Genomic DNA, 18,282 nt, shown 5'->3' with positions numbered 1-18,282 from the left:
GAAATGTTGCAAGACCTTTAGGCAAGTCTTCCTTATACCTAAATATCCATCTAAGGGGGTGTCATAGACAAGACCAATAATGTCTTGCCTATAGACTTTAGGCACCACCAATTGGTATACCACTCTCCATTCCTCCTCTGGGGTAGCATCAGTGGCCTCCACTTCCTCATTATAATACCGTTTTGATGACTATAGCATTCGGCATCTTTGTCTGCTTCCTTTTGTGGTTGAGTCCTTTTGCGGAGCTGAAGAACTTTATTTTTTTCTTCTACAAATTTTCTTCTGTCTAATGAATGTCTGTTCACGTCTGGCCATGGCATAATTACATGCTTGTTTGTACTAGGTGGTTTAATTATGGACTTTTGAGCTACAGGAATCTTCAATGTCGGCAAGGAAAGTGTCAGAAAGGTCCATATAATCATACTGGTCTTCTTGTAAATTCTCATTTTATTGTTTTTTTACATTCGCCCTACTAACAACACAAGCTGGACACAGTTCAACATCATCATCCGGTGATTTGGCATCTACCATCGTTTCACTGGAAACAATTGGTTCAGCAACCACTTTGTTCCTAGCTTGATCATTTCCTAGCAATAATGAAACACCCTCAACAGGGAGATTAGGACGAACACCCACAACTGGTCCAGTAATCAAATCTGACTTTAGATAAATACGATGGAGGTTAACATCTATACAACCTAACTCCACACCTTTTAACAAAACGGAGGCACCAACAGAAGTCTCCACAGACAAAGGCAACACACTTTCTAACAATAAAGTCTGAGAAGCTCAAGTGTCCCGTAAAATCTTATTAGGCTGAGGAGTAGTATTATCAACAATAGAAACATGCCCATCAGAAATAAAGGGTATATATTCCTCCATGTAATCACAAAAACTGGACTTACAAACCTGACTCGCAGGACATTCCAACTCATTAGTAACAAGGGGTGTCGTACACGCACTGGATTTGGGCTTATTATCTCTTTCATTCTTTTTCTGGAGTCTAAAACAATCAACCATCAGGTGACCATGTTTCTTTCAATAAGCACAAGTTAGTGACTTCTTCTCAAAAGTATCAAATTTTGGACTAGACATATTATAACTAGACTGACTCTTATTCTGTGCAACAAGCACACAATCAGTACGCTCAGTACTTTGATTTTTGAAATTTCCGCTCGCAGTATTAAAATTTTGACTTTTGAAATTTCTTTTATGAGAAAGGATATAATGATCGGAAACAACAGCTGCATTTTGCAATGTCTCAACAGTTTTGTCCTCTAAATGCGTTTTTAAGTCTAAATGAACACATTGCTTGAACTCTTCTAATAACATCAATTGTCTTAGGTTATCAAAATTGTTATCTATTTTCTTTGACGTAAGGCATTTATCCAATAGATCTTCTATTTCCCTAGCAAATTCGACATAGGTTGTGAATCAAACTTTTTATAAGACCTAAGTTTCTGTCTATACGCTTCTGGCACTAGCTCATAAACTTTCAAAACTTCTTGTTTTACAATGTTATAATCAGAACTTTTTTTCTGATGAAAGTGCTGAGTAAATTTCAGCGGCCTTATCCTCATAAACATTTTGCAGCATTGTAGTCTAATAAGGCTTTGGCTATTTAAAATTTTGAGCAATTTTCTCAAACTGTGGAAAATATTTATCAACTGTTATTTCACAAAATCTGATAACCCGACGTATACTTTTGGCTGCATCAAAATGTTCTGATTTTGACTCATATTTAGTGTTGCTTTCTACTTTGACCATTTCTATTTTTATATTCTCTATCTCTAACCTTTTCCTCATTTCAAGTTCTGCCTGTTTTAATTCAAATTCATCTTCTTTTTCTAATTCAAGTTGTTTTAATTTAAATTCATGTTCTAATTCAAGCTGTTTGATTTGAAAGCATCAACATTTTCGACCTTCAGTTCAAGAGCCTCTTCACCAAAAATTTCTGAGTCAACCAAATTGTCTATTACCAAATTTTTAATAATTTGTTTTCTTATAGATCCTCTAAAATCAATTTGTAGTTGTTTAGCAAGCAACACTAATTCTTCTTTCTTTAGTTTATTAAACCCGTTCAGGTCTGGCGTTTTCAAAAAAATAGAATTTTGTTGGCTAATTCTAATTCTATAAATACAGAAAAATTTAATCTGATATTAACGTGATCCCGGATGAGCCCCCAATTTCTGTTACGGTCAGAAATCACCTTCAAATTGTAGCCAACAAAAGACACAAATCACTAATAAAATTGAACAAGATTTATTATACGCAAGTTTACAGGAAATATTATACAAATTGAAATGTCAATTTAACTGTTAAAATATATGTCCGATCCTTTTGTCTTTTCTTAATATGGAATTCTTCTCTTCACTGTTTCGGGAATCCGAACAGAATATTATGTCCAGTAAGTCACAATCTAGTATGATGTAGTTAACGTAAATAAAAGTGTCAATTCAACTGAGAGAACTTCTGAGAATACCAGTATATTAATGTCTAATCTTAAAGTTTAACTTTAGTGTCTGTATATATATATAGTTGTCATGGAAATCTCTAGAACACTATAGAAGTGAAACTCCTAGAAAACTATAGAACGGAAACTTCTAGAGTACGGTAGAAGTTTAAATTACACATCGTAGATTATGATCATTCCAGAATTATTATGTAAGTCAAATAGATAGTTCTAATCATTCCATCAGTATCTATGATTTTTGCAGTGATTTCTAAACTGCACAGTCATAACATTATTTTGTAAATAACTATAAGTATTATGTAAACATATTATACATGTTATAAGGCCACACAAAACAAATTAGGCCAAGATAAAAAAATATGATATAATATCATAACAGTTTGAAGGTCCGTTTGGTATCGTTCGCCTCTCTTTTGTAAGCGAAGGGTGAACACATGGTCTGTATTTCAATTAGAGTTTTGATTTACTGAGAGATTATTTGAAAACAAAACGATACTTCTTTGATCAGCATGATAAAATTGGGAAAAGAAACGGGGAATGTAAACATGAAAGCACAGTTATCATCTACCGAAGAGAAAGTACGATATTTGGCTAAATTGGTCAGTAAAAATTGTTTCAAATTTTCATGAATATTCACAATTAACTGTTCGGTTACGTACATCACTAGAATAGTTTTATCATTATATGAGGAACTTGATCTGCTAACCCTTCCGGAGCACCTGAAAAATACCCGCTTTTGGGTATGGATTGAGTTGCTTAGTCTTTAGTTTTATTATGTTGTATTTTGTATACTGTTGTTTGTCTTTTAAGCTATTTTTTCGCAATGACAATGGCAATGAAAGGTCCGTGTCCATGTTTTTGAAATATAGGCCATTGGAAATTTGAAATGGCTTTATAAACTATATGCAATATAATTATGAAAAGAAAATCAGGGGTAAGCGGGCACATTTTTAATGGCGCTACATTGAAAAATCTAGAGAATTCCGAACATCTGACAAAAAAGTAAAAAAAAATTAACTACAGAACCAAGAAAACTAAAATATGAAACGGGAGGTAACTTAAACAAAGGAGTAGGACGAACAACTAACTTAATTGTGTGCATGTTATGCCTTAGTTTAAAGTCTAAATTATTTGTGACTGCATCACTGAATACGTTCCCAATATTTTTTGGGGGAAAACAAATCGAAAGGCAAGCTGTTATTTGACCATGAATGTTTTTATATATCTATTTTTAGTAACTTTAAAATACATTTTATTGTAGGTATGGCTGCCAATACGATCGGCACTTTTAGTTATTATTCCAGGTGTTGTCATGGTAACGATATACGGTTATATTGCATATATTATTCGGGTCAGAAAGAGAAACGGTAACGTTACTACTGATAGCGAAGCACCAGGTAATTTGTTATAATTGTTTTGAACAGTAGACCGATAAAACATCACTAATTAGTCTGTTTGTGTTAAAATTACTCAATCACTCTGTGCCTATTTGTTTTTTTGTTTTTGTTTTTTTTACCCTATTTTTAAGCAAAATTGATTTGTTGATGTATTTGTTTAAAGTCTTAAGGTTTTTCGCAAAGAAGGATTTTTCACATGTAGACGTTTAAATTGTTTAACACTAGTCTTTTTTATCCCTTTATAGCTTGCTGTTCGGTGTGAGCCAAGACTCCATGTTGAAGGCCGTACTTTGACCTATAACTGTTTACTTTTTACACATAGTGACTTGGATGGATAGTTGTTTCATTGGCACTAATACCACATCTTCTTATTTATATCAAATAAGAAATGTGTATCTACGATTTCTATTTTGAGAGGACAAAACACTGCTTAATCAGAGGATATAGTCAATATTATAACATATGGGCATGATCGTGATTGAAGATTTTCGAGCAAATCTTGATTGAAAATGACAGTTGAGTAAACCTCATAACAATATTTTTGAAGGCCATCTTTAATTGTATAATGATACGTCACATCAAACTAGCTTTATTTAGTTCTTTAATAAGTCGGTCGAGTTTGCACATAAAAAAAAATCTTCAAAATAACTTTAATAAAATTGGGAAAGGAAATGGGGAATATTTCAAAGAGACAACAACTCGACCAAAGAGCAGACAACAGCCGAAGGCCACAAATGGGTCTTCAACGCAGCGATAAAATCACGCATCCGGAGGTGGTCCTCAGCTGGCCCCTAAATAAAATTGTGTACTAGTTCAGTGAAAATGGACGTCACACTAAACTCCAAAACATATAAATGGGAATCAACTTTGTATTTTTATTTTAGATGCTTTAAGAACAAATCAGTCTCGAGCATTAAGTAATGCAATGAAAAGAAGTATACTCATAACGTTTGTTGTAGGAATTGGTAGGTATTAAAGTTATTTCAAATGAATCATTTTTGTAACATCGATTTAAAGAAAACAAAATTTCTATAGCTGACTTTTTGCATGAATTGTCTGAGTAGATCACCGTCATATATATGACTTGGTACACTAAGTTTTAAATTACTTTATGCAAGCTTGCACAAAAAACGGGTTTTTAAACATAAAAGTGATGCTTGAATTTGCCAAAATCGTCAAAATAAAACATGTCAAAGCAAATCTAAAGATCTAAATTAAATACATTCCCAAAAAAGTACCTGAAACTTTAAAAATCAGAATACTTATGACATTTTTCTTTCACGTTTATTCAAATCCCTTAAAGGGCTTATATTTATGGATAAAGTCATTTTGTGTCTTATTGTTTTCGCCTTTCATATGATATAAGGTGAAAACGCGAAGTCGAAAACGTAAAAACTCGAACACAAAAACACGAAAAAGTGAAACGGCTTCACTTCCCATTTTCCCTTTTTCTACTTCGCCTTTTATAAAGCCGAAAACGCGAAATGGCTTTATCCCGCCACCATATATATCCATTTAAAACAGAGGTGTATATATGTAGATCATTCGGTATTCAAACCACACCAATGACTAATTAAAATCATATTTTTTGTATCATTTTTTGTTATCTCGTTCCATCAACAAAAGAGAGGCCAAAGTTATATTAAAACTCATATATCGAAGACAAACTGACAACACCATGGCAAAAAAAAAACAATAATTTACAAAACACCATATATAAAACTAAATATTGAGCTACACGAACCCCACCTTTAAACGGGGTGATCTCACGTTCTGAGAAAAGGTAGGCAGATCCTGCTCCGCAACATTTTCTAGAGAGCTAACTCAAAACAAAAGCAAACAAAAAAACTTTATCTATATAAGTATATGATAAATGTATCATGATTTTATAGCAGTAACCTCATTTTTCAGCTTTCATCTTATGTTGGCTGCCATCAACACTGGCGACATACACAAACTTAGTATCTTTAAAAAGTCTTGGAGAAGCCTTCTACATAATGACAGCTCTATCTCCACTAAACAGCTTAATAAACCCAATAATTATTCTTTCAATAAACCATAGAATGTTTAGACCAGGACGAAAAGCAATTTTGTTAACTAAATTCACGTTGACAATGTCATTAAAAAGTCCCGGTCGTTCACGGCGTGCATATGTGAATGCATTACCCAAATTATAAACAAAATACAATCACTGATGAGTCTTATGTAGACGAAACGCGCGTCTGGCGTATTAAATCATATTCCTGGTACCTTTGATAACTATTTACACCACTGGGTCGATGCCACTTCTGATGGACGTTTCGTTTCCGAGGGTATCACCAGCCCAGTAGTCAGCACTTCGTAGTTGACATGAATATCAATTATATGGTCATTTTAATAAATTTCCTGTTGACAAAACTTCAAATTTTTCGAAAAACTAAGGATTTTCTAATCCCAGGAATAGATTACCATAGCCAAATTTGGCACAACTTTTTCGAATTTTGGGTCATCAATGCTCTTCAACTTTGTACTTATTTGGCTTTATAACTATTTTGATCTGAGCGTCACTGATGAGTCTTATGTAGACGAGACGCGCTTCTGGCGTATTAAATCATAATCCTGGTACCTTTGATAATTATTTAGTGTAACTTTTTCAATTTACCCAAATATTTACTTATTCGTAAGATTAACATATTTCTGAAAACAGTTATGTAAGACATTTTAAACTCTTATGGTATTACTGCTTTTGATTTAATATGAAATGTATCAATATTGTAGTATTTTTAGGTATGAATGATTTTATATAATATGTTGTTTGAGTGCTGGATGCAAAGGTTTGTTTGAGTGCACCACTTCACAGTAGACAAATGATGAATGAGTTACCCTCTTTCATATCACCGGGTTTGTACTTACATGAGCAACACGACGGGTGCCACATGTTGAGCAGGATCTGCTAGCCCTTCCGGAGCATCTGAGATCACACCAGTTTTCGGTGGGGTTCATGTTGCTCAGTTTTTGGTATTCTATGTTGTTTTGTGTACTGTTGTGTGTCTGTTTGTGTTTTTTTTTAGCCATGGCGTTGTCAGTTAATTTCGACTTATGAGTTTAAATGTCCCTTTGATATCCTTCGCCTCTCTTTTTTAAGTGAAGAATTCATTATTATTGTAATCATGTTTATTATTATTGTAATCATATTTATCATTATTGCAATCACGTTTATTATTATTGTAATTATGTTTTTTTATTATTCTAATCATGTTTTTTACTATAATAATTGTAATCATGTTTATCATTAAAGGTATTAATTTTTTTTTCATTATTATTCTAAGACATACTGAAGTGATTCTGTAGATTCTTCTATTTAGAATATTAAAACTTCTACAATTATGGTTTATCAACAATTTGTAATAGAAGTTTAAAGTTGATAACTTTATTTCAATTCATTAATTGTTTCCATAAACTTACAGCACTTTTGATACGCATTTTTATGGTCAATGAGTTTTACACAAGGGACTACTTCAGCTTAACCATTTAGAACCTTTAATGAAATAGCTTCATTTTAGCAGTTACTCTCTTTCAAGGAAATCATGATAGGAAAAAAGTAAAATCATAAAAATACTGAACTCCGAGGAAAATTTAAAAAGGAAAGTCACTTATCAAATGGCAAAATCAAAAGCTCAAACACACCAAACGAATGAATAACAACTATCATATTCCTGACTTGGTACAGGCATTTTCTTATGCAGAAAATGGTGGATTGAACCTGTCAATTTCTAAATGTATGTCAAGATATTTTGCAGACTCCCCTGTATATGTTGTATTGTTTATTTTAAATTCATTGGGATTGATGCAGTAAACGTGGTCAACAAACTAATATATTAATTGAATGGACATCATCTATAAACCGCAACTTAAAGTTAAATTTTTAATGTTTGCCTCTTTTCATTTTTTAGAAGCTTTCGTATAAATTCTGCCTCATAAGAATAAAGAAACAAGTCTGCAAGCAGAGGGACACGTTTGATTCCAATAGGAATGCCGAATGTCTGTTGAAACATGTTCTCCAAACGTTACAAATTCATGTATGATGTTAAAATAAATCATGCATCTTGATTATGTCAGTGTTTTGTTGTTTGGATCAGAGTGTTCTTTACAAATTATGACTTCTCCCTTCGGAATAAGAAACATGTTATCTACGATTGCCATTTCGTTTTATGAAACAGCGTTTGACTAATTCCATCAATTTTCTTTTATTTTAGAATGTAAAACCGTGTAAGTACGGGAAACAAAACAAAAAATTCTAAATTCATGTGAATAAAATAATATGGAATGAGGGATGATTGATTATTTAATCTTTTTATTTCTTTTTAAGCCATGGTATCGTCAGTTTATTTTCAACTTATGAGTTTGAATGTCCTTTTGGTATCTTTTGGACTCTCTTTTTTAGACAGATTTCCATCAAAGACCAAGAGACAAATCGGTAAACAACTATAGGTCATCGTTCTATCTTTAAAAAATAGCTATTAAAAGCCCCCAAATAACAAAATGTGAAATATTTCAAAAAATAAAGTAACTAGTAACACTATGAAAAGGCTTATAATAATTAAACTTAGTATGCAAGACTGTAACTTACGACAACCACTGAACAACATGCTCAAAAAAAGAGGGATGCTTAGCAAAAGAGGGATTTTTTTGCACTATATTTTATCTTTTTTCTGGCCTATACGGACTAAACGGGCGAATCGGCAATATGTTTCAGTGTCTTCTTTCATATTGTTTTGGAGATGTGAGGTATTCAAGGTCAATAAAACAGGAACCCTAACAACTCACGAAACCAGAAGACATAATTTTAGATTAGACAGGACTATCTCAATGACATTTCAGTCTCTAAATCGCCGACAAAAACTATAATTTTTTGTTCATTTTCAGATGATGCATGATCTGGTTATAGTTCTTGGATAGGCTTAAGCTGATTACCACTTTAATGCTTTATGTTATACATTTCTTTTGCCCTGATATTTCTATTGAACAGACTACTAATGTTACCATCTTGTCATTCTAATTTGGTGATTGATTTTTCCTTGTACAACTCTTTATGACATGTTTTCCCCAAGGAAACAGTTAGAACTATCTGGTGTTTTTCCTGTCAGAAAAATTCACCACAACTAAAAAATAAGAAGGTGTGGTATACTTTTCATTAATGCAACTGTTCACAAGCGTCAAAATGACAATCAATGACAATGGCAAATTCCCTATATGTGACTTTAATTGCTTCCTTATACTAGTAGCCCCATTCGTGATTTCTTAGATAATTCTTCGAGGGTCGTGACCGAAATTTAAGAGAGCAAAAATTTTTTCAGTATTAATAGGTTCATTTTATTCACTTCCTTGTTAAAATCAAAAATAAAATTTGGGCCATTTACACAGACAATCATCCACCCTTAACATTTCAGATTCAAATTATAGTTAACAAACTTTAAAGTTTCATGAATACCCATCGAATATATTACAAATTTAAGAATCTTTGCATAATTTTTATCTCATTTAAAAGATGGTAGATTTGTCAAGGGACTTCATTAGTAGATACTGGACTGGTATCCTGTAACTGGGATCCTATTCCTATCAAACCAGATAATCATCTTAAAGAGAAGAAAAATCGTGTTATTTGCTGAAAGAAATCATGTATTTTCAATAAAGTCAAAATGTGTTTGTCTTTGATTTGTGTATTTCATAGCCAGAAACAAGAAGCAACCACTTCACACAAAAAAGAGCATATTTTCAGCCAAAATTTAACCCATTCAAATTTTCAGTTTGAAAATAACTTTTTTATGCAGGAAATGTTATATGAAAGTATTTCCTAATATCATATGCACCAACAACTTAATTTTAATTTCAGCAAAATGCAAATATGAGTAAAATGAAATATCTTTGATATATGTTTACGATGGCTTATATTTATCTTCAACTACAACCAAAGAAAAAATTTCAGACATAAATATGTGAATAATACAAGTGAAATACATCTGTTCGGAGGGATAAATCCATATTCACATGAAAACCTTATGAAAGAGCATATCGGACTATGTTACAATTTGGTAAAATTTTGGTGTGTTGCTGTAGAAACAATAAATATGCTGGTTTTTGCCAATTGTTTTTACAAAATTGAATATCTGAATGAGAATTGTCAAAATTTAGCTTATTTTTCATTAACCGTCTCATATAAAACTGCATATTACAGACAAACTATGTCTTCAAAGTTCTAAACTAGGACTATTTTGACCCTAACTATACATCTAGCTTACTACAGAATTAATCAGTTTTATTGATGTCTATATTTCATGGTCCAAAATTGCCATGGCTGATTTTTGTTGCTTATTTTCTTCAGGTGTGCCTTACCCCACCTGAAGAAATTAGGTCTGTGACAATGATGCATAACAGTTACTTGGCCTATTTTTTTATTTTTTTTTTATTATAAGTACAGTTTTCCCTTCATCTGTTTTCAATTTAATTGTATTAAGAGGCCATGTCAATAAGCATTGAGCTTTTTACTGTACAAACTTTGAATGTGCAAAAATTTAGATTCAGTTTAAAAATGTTCTTAATTGATTTACTATGTCATAAAGAATATGTTTAAGAAAATAAAATTCTTTTCAATCATGTCTTTCTCTCTTGTATCTGAGGAAAATGTTTCCTTAGTTACGAGTCCAAAGAGCGTACTAAAAATAGACAAAAATAAACACATTTGCAGGCCACCTTAATCAAACGTGTTACTAGGATTTTTTTTGGCCACCCTCTCCTTTAATATGGAAAAATCAAATAGTGTTTTTAAACTTGGACTTTGGTTCAGTCACGACTTCCCATAATTGCCGATGCAACGAGTAGCTTATTACTGTTTCAATGAAAGATTGAATGAATGAAATCATCGAACAAAGTTGAGTCTTTTTGAATTGTCATGAAATAATTTAAATGAATTACGACAAGTATAAAGTGAGGTCTGGCTCATATCATCATATACCATTTTTCTTGAATTTGGTATTGATGAAAAAATGTTAACTAGGATATATGAAAAATGTGATATTTACATTATCCCTTCAATCAATTTCCGAAAATAAAGAAGAAGCATTACATCAATCCCTAACTATGGTTGAAAGAATATTTGACGGATCCACTACTTATGTGTAATCCCTAATTGATGTTAACAGAAGTTGATCAACTGTTACAGTATACTTTTATTTTAAGCTGTACATATTAAACTAAAAGGCTTCCTGTATAATTGACACAATTTTATCTGACCAGTGACAAATTAGCATTGGCAAGACATACTTGTGTGTCAAAAATGGTAGTTAAGGAATATAATGCACAAAAGCAAAATATTCTTTCAAAAATTCTAAAGCTAAATTCAGTGAATATATTATGTCAAATGATTTAACCCAGTAACTAAATGTTTGTCCTGATTTCAGACTATCAATTGCTGTGTTGTGACTTTAACATAGCACATTCAAAATCAGTAGAGTTTTTTTCACTCCATAGGGCATTGTAACACCAAATGCGGTAAATAAAAATAAGCAAATGGTTCAGAGAATAACATTTGGAAACCATAATTTCTCATTTATTTCCTTTTGCATTACTTAAATAGTTGACCCAAAAAAACAATTGAATTTAACAACAAAGCCTCTTAAAAATGGAAAAAATGGAAACAGCAAAGTAAGATTTTCAAAATTGTTAACTTTACAGTTATATTCAACTACCGGCTTATACAAGTTATTGCCCTTGAAAGATGATTTTACTGGTTTTTAAGAATTTACTGAAATTAGAAATTTAGAATGGCATGTTTAAATACATATTTAATTAATAAGCATTGAATATCAAAAATATTCATTGATGCAAGATTTACACAAAAAATGACAGGTGAATAATACAGGCTCTCAAAAGACAATATTACACATAGTCTTTACATACAATTTACACCACATATGTTGGTTGCTATGCAATAAGCGGTGTTGCTTTAGATATTTTTAAATATCATTATGCATAATTGATCTTCGTTTGTTATTTTTGTTTTTATTCAGGCATTTTTTTATTTTAATTGTGCTTGTTAACCATGAATTTAGCTTTGGTATTTTCAAATATCAGTTGGTAACTAGGCATTTATGTCAAGAATGTAGTGTCGCTAAGGAGATTTTCGCATATCTTTAAGCACAATTGGACTGCTTTGGGGTTTTTTTTATTTCCCATCAGGCTTCAAGTGCCTTTTTTTGTGCATTTTGTTAAAAATCAACATTGTATATTTTCTGTCTCAGTTGGTTGCTATGCAAAACAGATGGTTGCCATGGAGATTTTATGCATATTTTCCTACTCAGTTGAAAACGCTTTTTGTGTGACATTGGTTTTGCAGTACAAATTAAATCATATGTGTAAAAAAATTTATAATATTGACCCCTAAAAGGTGACAATATTTCTAGTTTTTGTACAAAATTGATTCCGAAACAGCATAATGTAGGTTAGATGCCACCAATATATAAAATGTCTACCCGATTTTATTTTTTCTTTGAATTATATGATAGTCAACTAATTTTTTTCAGTACCATATTTTATGTTGCAGGCATCTGGATTATTTACAATAATTATTTAACTGCTTATTTTTGTGTAAAATTCATAAACTTGGACCGTTTGATTTTCCTGTTACCATAGCAACCATGAATAAACCTTTTTTTTTCAGATAAAATGTTTTTGATTATCATTTAAAGGTTATACAATTAAAATACTTACTTGCAGTGACCAATATTCTTAATTCTAATATTATATTTTATGTGGAAATATCCAGTTTTTTACCAAAAACAGTGTCTCAGATTTTTGGTAGTTTCTATGGCAACACATATTTGACTGCTAATAAAGCTTGATTTCTTTCAATTTGTCCTCATTGTTTGTCATACAGTCTTAAAGGCCTAAGATATTCATTCTAACCGAGGTTTTTATTTTTTTTCATTTTTTCACTTTCCACCTGAAGCTCTATTTTATATTAAGAAATGCAGAACAAGTAAATCTTTTACGTAAAATTAATGATTTAGGCTAAAATCCCGTTTAGTATCGCGTTGAAATTCACGCAAGTTATCTTCTAGATTTGCGTAAATCACTTTCTCCAGAATCATTAATACGTTTTCGATTACACAAAATGGTTTAAATTATGTCACCATTGCAAGATATTATTTATAAGAATTCAGTACCGAAAAATTATAATTTTCCCTAAATAGATTGCAGCATGAACACAAGGTTTTTGGAGTAAATCTCTTTGTTTCACATTATAAGGGAAAATATGAACATATGTATGGACAGTTGTTGGCATGATACGGGTTATGTTCTTCTCATATATTTTATGATGGTATAATACTAAACCCCTAACAGGAGGGATTGTGCCTGATATTCATATGATGAAGACATAATCTTTCAATCAGTTTAATTGAGGTCTAGAGCTGGCATGTCAGTAACTGCTAGTAGTCTGTTGTTATTTATGTATTATTGTCATTTTGTTTATTTTCTTTTGTTTCCTATTCTGACATCGGACTCGGACTTCTCTTAAACTGAGTTTTACTGTGCGAACTGTTGTACGTTTGTATTTTTCTACATTGGCTAGAGGTATAGGGGGAGGGTTGAGATCTCAAAAAAATATGTTTAACCCCGCCGCATTTTTGCCCTTTTCCCAAGTCAGGAGCCTCTGGCCTTTGTTAGTCTTGTATCATTTTTAATTTTAGTTTCTTGTGTATAATTTGGAGTTAAGTATGACTCCATTATCACTGAACTAGTATACATATTTGTTTAGGGGCCAACTGAAGGACGCCTCCGGGTGCGGGAGTTTCTGGCTGCATTGAAGACCCATTGGTGGCCTTCGGCTGTTATCTGCTCTATGGTCGGGTTGTTGTCTCTTTGACACATTCCCCTTTTCCATTCTCAATTTTACATATACCAGTACATATAAATCAAGCAAGATATGCCTGCCGAATAGAACCCAAATAGTGTCTCATCTCATATCTATTCCTAGTTCGTTTTTTTAGTGATCTATGACTGTTTTATAACTACATAAACAAAAAAGATGTATGGGTTGTTGAACCTTTTATTACATCCCTTTTACCTACATGCCCTAATATTATTGATCATGCTGTTTGATTTTTCATTTTACTCTTTATTAACAGATCTTTGATTTAATCACTTTGTCAGGATACATGTACAATACGTATTCACAATAAGATAATAGATGATCACTAGAAAGCATATTAAATAGTATACAGCTCATTGAGGGTATATTATATATCTTGGTATTCGCCTTCTTATCATTGATGTAGTTTTCCTAAAGAAAGAACGACAAAGGATTATGTCATTATAATTTTGATTGCAGATTCCGGAACATTGTTGCTATGGCAACTTAATTAAAATTCTTTGACTACTTAGTTATTAAAGTTACAACTACAATTTGATGAAATAAAAAAGACTTGCCCCCTCCTCCCAAAAAATAAACAACCCCAATATGACATAGCGACTTTAATGCTTGAACAAACATGTGAAAAAGTGCAAAATAACTCGTTAGGGTTTTTTGAATTTATGTATACTTCATAGAAATGCAAACAACTCATTGTTACCTCCATAAGCCTGAAAATCTCATCGCTGGGCACATATTACTTTGACTTCATAAACATTTCGATATTTACGTATTTTACTAAAAATAGTAATTTTACGCATAGCTTTTGGTCAAAAAAGATATGTGCAACAGCTTTACCAAAGAGGTAATTTTACACAAATATGCATCTTTGTAAAAAAAACATTTTGCAGATCAACATATTTTCAGGTAAAGCTGTTGATTATAACCAAATATTAATGACAAGGATTCAACATAAGGATATTCTGTCAGTGTTTGCTGTTTTTGACTTAATGTCAAAATGCAAAGCCCTAATACTAATACGCGAGACAAAATTCAAAAATATGAATACTGAATTCCGACAGAATAATGTCATGATCATCTGAAGGAAGTTAGTTAGTAGATTTATAATAATTTTTTTGATTTTCAAATTCAAGGGTAAAACAATGGCCTTATCATACCTTCTTCTTTATAATTTTGTAATGTCAGATCCTATTAATGACACTTCATACCTCTTCCTTCGTTACCAACCTAGACCTTATACAGACTATAAGCAAATAGAATGCTACACAACCATAATGACGATATCATTGCTCGTTTATTATATCTATCAGTTGAAAACGTCTTCAGCCAGAATGTCATCCTCCTCCCAACTGCGCCATTACATGGACTACATAGTAGTCTGCTTAATTCTAAAGAATGTTGAAAATAACTAAGGAGTTCCGAAAAAACAAACTCGACATATTCCATAGGGGTGAGATATAGGATGTATAAAAACAAAATGAAACGCAATTTTTGAGATATGGATGTAGGGTTTCCATCGAAAAAAGATAATTCTCTTTTTTATATACAAAACCTCACCAAGTATTAGACTGACAGGGAAACAAGTTTTGACTTAAAAGAATGTTGTGCAGTTGATACTTTTGTTTGGTTTGCTTTATCCATGATATTCTAATTAATGATGTATTCAAATCCAGCAATTATGAATCCGGCAAGTGCAAAATGTTGTCAAAAATATGATTTTTAGTACATTGTTTCATACCAAAATGGAAATGTTATTCATATTATCCTGCAATCTGTCGTCCGATAAAAATATATTAAGTTGTAACAGAATTAACGTTACCAATTTCCCTGCAGCAAATGCCAGTTTCGACAATTAATGTCTCTTGTGTGATACTTGAGGCAAAATTATTTGAAAATCAAAAACTTATTCAAAAAAGGAAGAGCTTAAAAATCAAAAAAGGATCCCAAATAATTGTTTTGACACTTCCACTGATACAATTTAACTATGAATAAAATGAGGTAAGAGATAAATCTCCATGAGACATTTACTCAGGATACAAAAACCAGAAGACATTTAGAATACAGTAAAAGGTTGGCAACATGACACAAATGTCCAGGTCAAAATCACACAATCTAAAACGATTGTGTTATATTTAACAAATACTTTAAGGAATCTGCCATCCACAATCAAGCACTGATTATTATTTGAAAAAATATAACCACCAATAATGTTCTTTACTTAGGATAGGTACATGTTCATTTCTGGATGGGTTCTGAGTGTTGGAATGTAACCTAGTTATTAAGATCTCAATGCAATATCTTTTTGGGTCATAAACATGATAAATGCTGGACTCAGCAGAGAATCTATTGTCAATCAAATGTATGTGGTCTGGTAACTGTTTATATCCATTCATACTGAAGGTAAATATGCTATGTAATATTGGGTCTATGACAAATGAGTTAACTATGTAGAAATTTCGGTCCTTTAACAGGAACGCTGATTTACTTCATTAATCATATGAATATTATTGTTACATGAAACGCATTAAAGATTATCTCCATTCATTTCATAATTCAAAGGTTTTCACCGACTGTCAACAGAAAAATACATATTAACAAAAAGATCAATATTCATTCCAATGATATCAAATAACAACGATTATATTGTAAAAGCATTTAATGTTTTTATGTGATGGAATATGTGAAATTATCATTTTTAATCAACTGTATTGACATTCCGCCAATAAGAAAATTGAAACTTGAAATGATTTATTCTTAATATGAATATCAAAACATTTGAAATAGTGTCAGTTTCAAGCTAATTGAAAAGAATATGATTTGATGAAGCAATAATTGACATGACATTTTCAGATACATTCTGAGTCAAATGGCAGAGGAGGACTTAATACGTGTATTATGATAGTAATGAGGACGATAAAAGAGATATTATCAAGTTTAGAAAATATATACGCATATAAAATTATACTAGATGTTATAAATGACGTGTAAATTCTGTAATCACGATGGATATTAATGTTTATTCTCTGTCAGATATATAACAAACATAAAAGTACGCTTTTTGGAAGATAAATTGCGCTTTGTCCATGTGGTAAGTATGACTTCTCTTAAATCATTATGAAAACATTTTAATTATAACACATTGCTTGGTATCTCCGATTTTCGAGTGGACTAAGAAATATAGTAATCATATGCTCTGTGGTTGTTTGTTCGAAACCGTTCATTGCATGTTAGCATGTGGTATGTTCGAGGGTAGCCAGTTTTCTTCCGTGGTTCTCTCACGCTTCTCCGTCTTATTCAACCACTTAACACTGACGGCCATGATAAAACATGAGTAAAATAACAACCAATTAAACAGATAAAACACCCAAATGAACAATATGTTATGTTTAGGCTTGTGTGGACCATTTTCACAAGTATGTTATAAGCTTTTAAAATATACAGATTATCTTATTTTTATTTGACATAAACAAAGGACATTGTTGAAAGAAGTAGATGATCATACCAGATGAACAATAAAAAAAGTCAAACGAAGAAAAGTCAAACAACATTCCAAAATACACTACACAAAAAAGCAAAAGTGAGACCTGCACGAATAAATGTTTCTTTTTTGTGCCATTTATTGTCACTTTAATATAGTACGTCTGTTTGGGTTGCTTACCTAATTATCACAATATATTGGAACTATAAACGACTGAACTGTAATAAAGTTGGAAGTTTAGCTAGCTTTAAAACCAGGATTAACCACCTTTATATAGTAAATGTCTATTCCAAGTCAGGATTATGACAGTTGTTTTCTATTCGTTCCCTTTGATGATAAAATTTTTTCCGTGTTTATGGACTTACCCTTTTTGAATTTACCTTACATTTTAATTTGTTTTGTTTTAAATTTTCTAAACGTAGTACTAAAACATTAAAGGTGACAGGTTGACTTTTAAATCATGAAATAATATATTCAGTAGATACTAAGAATAGACTGTCAACTTAATAGTAAAACCCACAGCCAATAAGAAGAATTTTGGCGACAAAATTGTTTCGAAAAATTAATTTTAATTTTTTTTCAATAACGAATGTCTGAACCTGCTTAATTATTTAAGAATGAGTGAACAGATGCATTTAATTTATACATATATAGATACAAGAGAAATAAGGACGGCATTGTAATGAAGACAATAAGAACAAATCCTCGCTTATTTGTATCACAGCATTTCCGTGACGTTCAATCAACTTGCGATGACGTTCCTAAATACTTTCGAAGAGATGACTTCAACTATACCAGCACTGACCCCTTGTCCGGATTAGTCTATACTTTAAGTTCTTTCTTACTTTATCAGCATCAGTAATGTTTGTATTAGCCCATTATATTCTCAAATATTTGGTGGCTTCGAGCATCATTGAAGACTTGTTAATTGTCGAAATGCACAATGGGTGCAGTAGCGTTGATTCCTTAATCTTATAACTACCACTCCATACCATTGTTAAATATCTTCTTTGCTAAAAAATCTTTA

The 18,282-nt window shown here is 31.7% G+C and overlaps 1 protein-coding gene across 5 annotated transcripts in view; it reads left to right on the top strand.

The window, feature by feature from the left end:
* The window catches only part of LOC127718286 (vasopressin V1b receptor-like), an 83,469-nt gene that overhangs the window by 50,434 nt on the left and 14,753 nt on the right, over nucleotides 1-18,282 (top strand). The window contains exons 7-9 of one of the 5 annotated variants that reach the window (XM_052224293.1): nucleotides 3,735-3,870; nucleotides 4,755-4,835; nucleotides 7,803-8,041. The exons of 1 other annotated variant lie outside the window; for it this stretch is intronic. In XM_052224293.1, the coding sequence (XP_052080253.1) occupies nucleotides 3,735-3,870; nucleotides 4,755-4,835; nucleotides 7,803-7,816 (231 nt within the window). In that variant the 3' untranslated portion in view covers nucleotides 7,817-8,041. Of the gene's footprint in view, nucleotides 1-3,734; nucleotides 3,871-4,754; nucleotides 4,836-5,781; nucleotides 7,160-7,802; nucleotides 8,042-16,747; nucleotides 16,866-18,282 lie in introns of those variants that run through there. 3 more of the 5 variants (XM_052224288.1, XM_052224292.1, XM_052224289.1) reach the window with 3 other exon arrangements.

This window comes from Mytilus californianus, unplaced genomic scaffold (genome assembly GCF_021869535.1).
Source record: "Mytilus californianus isolate M0D057914Y unplaced genomic scaffold, xbMytCali1.0.p SCAF_10, whole genome shotgun sequence".
NCBI lineage: Eukaryota > Metazoa > Mollusca > Bivalvia > Mytilida > Mytilidae > Mytilus > Mytilus californianus.
The sequence above is the reverse complement of the archived record's forward strand: the minus strand, read 5'-3'. Positions and strand labels throughout refer to the sequence as shown.